Source organism: Euphorbia lathyris, chromosome 1 (assembly GCF_963576675.1).
Source record: "Euphorbia lathyris chromosome 1, ddEupLath1.1, whole genome shotgun sequence".
In the NCBI taxonomy this organism is placed as follows: Eukaryota; Viridiplantae; Streptophyta; class Magnoliopsida; order Malpighiales; family Euphorbiaceae; genus Euphorbia; species Euphorbia lathyris.
The window spans coordinates 141,862,188-141,868,438 of record NC_088910.1 but is presented as its reverse complement, the minus strand read 5'-3'; the positions used below and the strand labels follow the sequence as shown (position 1 = coordinate 141,868,438).

The following is a 6,251-nucleotide window of genomic DNA, read 5'->3' as shown; positions in this document are numbered from 1 at the left end:
AGAAAGAGAAAGTAGATATTATTAATATGTAGGTTGATATGAATGTGAAAGTATCGTCCTACCCCTCGATTAAGCGATGGGGAGGTTCCTTCCATTTGAATTTTGTGGACTTCTTTTTTAATGTTGAGCATTTTAGAGATGAATTTGAGATCTATTTAGACTTGGACTGAAATAAATGTTCTGTTGTGAGCGGCTTGTAATTGAAAATTTAATGATGTGATTACATAATTAATAAATATGTGAATAGATCGGGACGAAATGGGGTGATTTCGGAATGTTGGTTTTCAATGAGTAATAAGTCGTTGTTCGGTGTGTTCGCTAATATCGGAATAATTGGTACAACAAACGTTGCAAGGGGACTATAATACCCTTGAAACAATGAGTCATGGACAGTCACCTACTTATTCTTGATTTAGAATATCTATCATTTAATCGGTTTAATTTACAATTACTTGCTTGAAGTGATTCAATTAATTTGTGGAATGTCTTAGTTTCTTGTAAGAATTGAAAAATTTCTCCCTAGGGACTAATTCAGCTGGTCCTCGAGTCTGTCCTTCACTATTTTGTGGCTTTTGTCCGTTGTCAACCATTACGAACAGTGAGGGTGCGAACTTCTGTGTAATGAGCATTCTTAAATAAATATAATGTTTTAATCTCAAACATATTAGGTCTTCATTCTTCTCACGCAAATGGATTCCAATTATTCCATTTTTCATGGCTCGAGCCATGAGCATTATTTCTCCGTTCACAAGGTTCCCTCATGTCATTAACTTGTTTTCCTTTCTCCTTTCTGTTAGAGACCCTACGAACCTTGTCTTTTCTTCCTCTACAACGTACAAAAACTCTAACCCTATAGCCACTAATTCTTCCAAAGTTTTAAGTAGATCTGTGTAATACTTTTGTTTCAACGATTGAAAAGTTCATTTTTCTAGGATGTCCATGGCAACCTCTAAATTTAAAGATATGACAAAAGATGCCATCTAATGAAACCTCGTAAAATCATCTTTAGGAGGCTTGTAACCCTTTGTCGGACATCGTGAAGATCGGTACTTACCCTCCGAGCTTTCACTGCACCCACGAATCAAGCTATAATTAGGTCTTTTAAATGTCAGAATGAATCTAAAGATCCTTCTAATAACGCATATACTATTCATGAGCTACACCTAATAGGATGGTGGGAAAAATCTTACACATCATATCATCTTATTGAGTGTACATGTTCATCATTGTAGAGATCGTTTGGATTTTCTACGCTAGAACATTGAGAGAAACGAAGAGTTTTCCAATGAGGTGGAAAAAAAGTGTCGATGATGCGTTGCGAGAGGGGAGTGTGGGATGGTATCTGGTAACTCATAATTCCATAAAACATTAGAATAATACTTCTTAGGACTTTTCTATCGAAGTATTCTCAGTGTTTTCATTAGGAATGATCGTAATCTATAATTTGTTTGTCTTTCTTATGTCAAATAATCTGTTTCTCAGGCAATGCATTGTTGTTGGCACTCTAATCATGGATTTTAGGGATGTCTCATCCCTCTTCTTTATTGTGTCCAAAGAAAGATGTTTAACCATTTGTTAGATAAGTCCATAGTTGTTGAATTTTATGTTGTAACTACAATTGAATCTCTGCCATATAGACCCGAGTCAATTGCATCTTTTACAATGTGGCGAGCAACATTGCATTAAGATCTGCCGTAGAGTTCTGAGTTGTATCTTGCTTTTAGCTGGATCATCATGTACTTCATGATCTTTCTCATGGTTTGAGATCATTTCTTTTCCTCCCGGTATGGGATCTAGTGCCCTTTTTGGCTCCTCGGGTCGAGGAATGGACTTCATTTGAGTGGTATCTCTAAGCAGTTAGTCGTCCATGCTTTTGGAAAATATCTCGAGTTGTGCGAACTGAAGATCTAGAGGTCGCAAAGTAGGATCGCTCACCGCACCAAATGTTGGGTCTAGTCCAATCTTCGAATTGGCTTTCACGAATGCTAGTTGATATCATTGTGTTGGGCCCTTAGGTACACTCGGATGTTAAAGCCAATGACTGTTTAGAATATATAAAAAAAGGAATATCACATAATTAATATAAAAAAAGTAGATAACACTCATTTATAGAATGCCATTAGTGTGAAAGCACTGTTTTATCTTAAACTATACGGTGGGGCAACTCCTGCTATTCAGGATGTTGTTGCCTTCCCTATATCTATTTTGATTTGATCCGGAACATATTATTTTATATTTTCAGTTCGATTCAATAAATATTTTCGGTTATTTTAGGTTTTCAGTTATTTATTCGGTTTTAGTTAAAAAGATTTAGGCTAAATTGAATTAAAATTAAGATATTATATTAAAATAAAACCCATTTTAAATTATTGGGACCTTGTAAGAGATTTTTATGGAATTTTTAATATTTAATTTTCCATTAAGAAATATAAATAGAAAGCATGGATTGAAAGAGTGTTACAATTTTGAAGTGTTACAATATAGCGGAAAGGTGAAAAATGAAGGATGTTACATTTTTCTTTTCAAGTTAAATTTATATTTATATTCAATGTGGCCTATCTTAAATATATATATATATATATATATATATATATATATATATATATATATATATATATATATATATATATAAATCTTGTGGTTTGACCAATTTGTAAAGATACTTTTTTTTCGGTTTAAAATTTTGCAAATATAAGTCTGTTTTTTTATGAATTTTGCAATTAAATGATATGTGAATCGATTTTTCATCTAAACAATACTTGCGGTTTAGTTAATTTGCAAGCTAGATCTTGAATTTTGGATAATTTGTAAAGTCATTCTTTTTAATTGTTCCACATCGCTCCATTTTGAGGTAAATAGTCACGATAACAATTTTTGAATGCTTGAGTTTGTAAACTGCAAAAAGCATATACCCTTGTTTGCAAACTTTTAAACTACGATAATTCTACCATAACGTTATCGAGTTAAGTAATTTTATCATAACGTTATGAAAAACAAAGTATGGAACGGGCGAGGACTGAGCCTGAAATTAAAGTTTTTTAATTCAGCTCAATCCGGCTCGAGTCTAAAACATATTTAATACAAGTTGAGCTGGGCTTGGAAATACGTTTTTATTAAAAAGCCCAATACGGCCCGACCCGATCCAAAGCCCATTTGTAAACTTTTTAAAAACATAAGCAGTGTTTCTCCAAATCTGTCACTAAACCCTAGACCTTAGTTTGCCTGAAATAAATATTGAACTATCGTTTTCTTTTTCTTTTCAAAAATTGTCCGAATTCTACCATTTTGTAGATTTTCAAATCACAAACGCATACATAGCTTCGCAATCTCAGTTTTTGACTGTTTGTTTATGGCGGGATCGGGTGGAGCTTCCATGGTGGAAAGCGAGGGAAGTGGAGTTGGAAGCTGCGATTCAGAAAATGGAAATAAAAGAATCAAATTCGGCGAAGAAGAAGAAGAAGAAGACCGCCTTAGTGCCTTGCCGGATTTCCTTATTCACCGCATCCTCTCCTTCCTGCCAGTCAAGACTTTAGTTCTATCCAAATGGTGGAAGTATCAATGGACTCATGTTCCTGTTCTCACGTTCTTTCCTAATGATGGTATGTCTCACGAAATTTTTTCCAATTTCATTGACAAAACCCTAATTCTCCATGATTGCTCCAATATGGACAAATTCGTCATGGAATTGAAACGTTTCACTAAGGAGTATGAATATCCCAATTTAGATTTGTGGATCCGTTTTGCTGTGAGAAAAGATGTAAAGGAGCTCATTCTCAATTTCAACAACAAATTCGTCTACTACTCTTTGCCACAATTTCTTTTCAACAATTATTCATTGGTTGAATTGAAGTTATGTACATTTAGTTTAACGCGGATTGCGAAAGTAAATTGGGAGTGTGTCAAAACTTTGTGTTTATATGATTGTGAAGTGGAAGATAAAGAGTTTGAGAATGTTTTATGTGGTAGTCCTCTCCTTGAACACTTACAATTATGGAACTGTTATTTGTTTCGAGAGCTTGTTATTGCCTCTAAAAGTTTGAAAACTATTATTTTGGATGGAGTTGGCCGCGAATGTAGTGTAATTGAAATTTCATGTCCTAATGTTAAGAGATTGAGAATATCAGGTCTAGTGTGGTTTAAATCTCTTAAGTTAATGAATTTGCCTTCTTCACTCTATGCTACTTTTGATTTCTACTTCGACGATGTGGAGCTTGGAGACGAAATGAGTCACAATGACTGCATAAATTTGCTGCAGACTCTTGCTCAGATTGAGCATGTTGAGAAGCTAGAAATTGGGCGTTGGTTGATTCAGGTAAGTTTCATATTAGGAATTCAGTCTCATTGAAAGTTTTTTAAGTTTAATTTCGTTTAACAGATGAATAGTAGCATTTGAAATTTGAATGATTATATAATCGTTACTGATTATTCATTGCGTTGTTTTTGAAGATTCTATCAACCTTGGAGCATGATGACTGCATAGATGACTGCATGGATGACTTGCCAAATTCTGACATCCACCGTATCATCTCTTTTTTGCCATTAACAAAAGACGCATTTGAGAGGGACCTTTACAAGATGTGTCCGTTTAAATGGACTGATGACCCAATCCTCAACTTTGTTTCCAATGGTATGTATATTAGATAATTCATCAGTTTGATTGACAATACACTTATTCTTCGTGATTGCTTGAATACAGAGAAATTTTTGATCGACTCCAAAAATATCCCTTTGATGTACCTGGATCCTAGATTGTCCTTGTGGATTCGCTTTGCTGCCATCAAAACTGTAAAGGAGCTCATTTTGGATTGTGATTCTACTAACTTGCAATATATAAGGGAGTACGTATTGCCGGAATTTGTTTTCAACAATTCTTCATTGGTTAAGATGAAGTTATGTGCATGTTATTTTATGCCGGAGGGGAAAGTAAATTGGGAATCTCTTAAGAGTTTGGAGTTAGATCATTCTGAGTTGGGTAATCAAGCGCTTGAGCATGTTTTATCTGGTAGTCCTTTGCTTGAATGCTTAGAATTACGCCGTTGTAGCTTTGAAGGTGCGGTTGTTGTTGCTTCTGAGCATTTGAAAACATTTATTCTAGAAGAATTTGGTAAGGACTGTCCTGCCCTAGAAATTTCATGTCCTAATCTTGAGAGTTTGAAAATATGGGGACAGGTGGGTTCTACATGTCTTAAATTGACGAACTTGCCTTCTTCACTGCATGCTACATTGGATTTGTACGTCCTAGAATCAGATGATATTAGTCGTGATGACTGCATGAATTTGGTTGAGGAGACCATGAAGCAGATTCTACATGTTGAGGAGGTAGAAATTGCATTGACGAGGCGAGGAGATATAAATTCGGTATTGGTTCTTAAAGGTAATTGTTTGACAAAAAATTTAATACTTCTTTACATTCTTCAGGATCAGGAATCTGTTACCTACAAACGTAGGACAACTAACAAAATTGTGGGGCAACTAAATCCGCATGATTTCTTAATATAACTGTCTAAAGATAATATTTTACAGCTAAATATGAGAATTAATTCTCATTAAGTTTTAGCTTATTGTAATAGATATATAACTGCTTCTCTCAACTCTCACATATTCTTAATGTAACTGTCTGAAGATAATATTTTACAGCTAAATTTGAGAATTCATTCTCATTACAAGTGTGTTTAAGTTTTAGCTTCTTGTAACAGATATTAGAGTTCGAAAAGATGGGTTTACTTGAAGCTCCTAGCTGGTAGATCAGATGGATTTTGTGCTTCAAGTTTGTAAGAAAATGGTATCTTCTCCGCATTACCCATTGTGCAAATTTTAATGATAATTTTGTGCTTCCCTTATGTTTTACTCATGGAAGTTGGTACTTTAGTGGTGGGGTGGATGCTTAGGTTATGGTGTCTCATACTTTTAGCAAGAGTTGCTTGCTAGATAGTTATTGACTTGTTGTTACTCTCAATGAATCTTATCAACTTTGCTCTTATTTTGGTTCCATTTTTTAAGATAGTAATTCACTTGCTTCTTTCTTTGATGATTGTGAGTTTGTGTTCGTTAGAAAATTGAGTAACCATTTAATTCTATGAGTCTCCTCATTAGGTCATTGTGGTGCTTCATCACTTTTTTTGTTTTTGTCTCAAAAGTTGTGCTGGTTTCTTCTAAACTATCGCATCTCTTGGCTAAATTACTTATCGGATTCTGCTACTCTCCTGAACCTTGGCTGTCCATTGTTCAAAATCACCCATGACGATAGGCTC

At 34.6% G+C, this 6,251-nt stretch overlaps 1 protein-coding gene across 2 annotated transcripts; it reads left to right on the top strand.

Moving 5' to 3' along the window:
* The first annotated feature begins 3,217 nt into the window (after nt 1-3,217).
* LOC136211132 (F-box/FBD/LRR-repeat protein At1g16930-like) lies at nt 3,218-5,994 on the top strand. 2 transcript variants are annotated; one of them, XM_066002680.1, is made up of 4 exons: nt 3,218-4,312; nt 4,447-4,627; nt 4,697-5,374; nt 5,697-5,994. In XM_066002680.1, exons 1-4 carry the CDS (start codon nt 3,350-3,352, stop codon nt 5,726-5,728), a joined length of 1,854 nt encoding a protein of 617 aa, XP_065858752.1. In that variant the 5' UTR covers nt 3,218-3,349; the 3' UTR covers nt 5,729-5,994. The 2 variants fall into 2 exon arrangements, with proteins under 2 accessions (XP_065858752.1, XP_065858751.1); XM_066002679.1 differs by lacking the exon at nt 5,697-5,994 and having other exon boundaries at nt 4,697-5,665.
* The last annotated feature ends 257 nt before the right edge of the window (nt 5,995-6,251 follow it).

Excerpts from the sequence above, each read along its gene's own strand:
- LOC136211132 (XM_066002679.1), top strand. The coding sequence starts at position 3,350 with ATGGCGGGATCGGGTGGAGCTTCCATGGTGGAAAGCGAGGGAAGTGGA. Across the intron at positions 4,313-4,446 it reads TTGGGCGTTGGTTGATTCAG|ATTCTATCAACCTTGGAGCA; the intron begins GTAAGTTTCATA and ends TTGTTTTTGAAG. Across the intron at positions 4,628-4,696 it reads CCTCAACTTTGTTTCCAATG|AGAAATTTTTGATCGACTCC; the intron begins GTATGTATATTA and ends GCTTGAATACAG.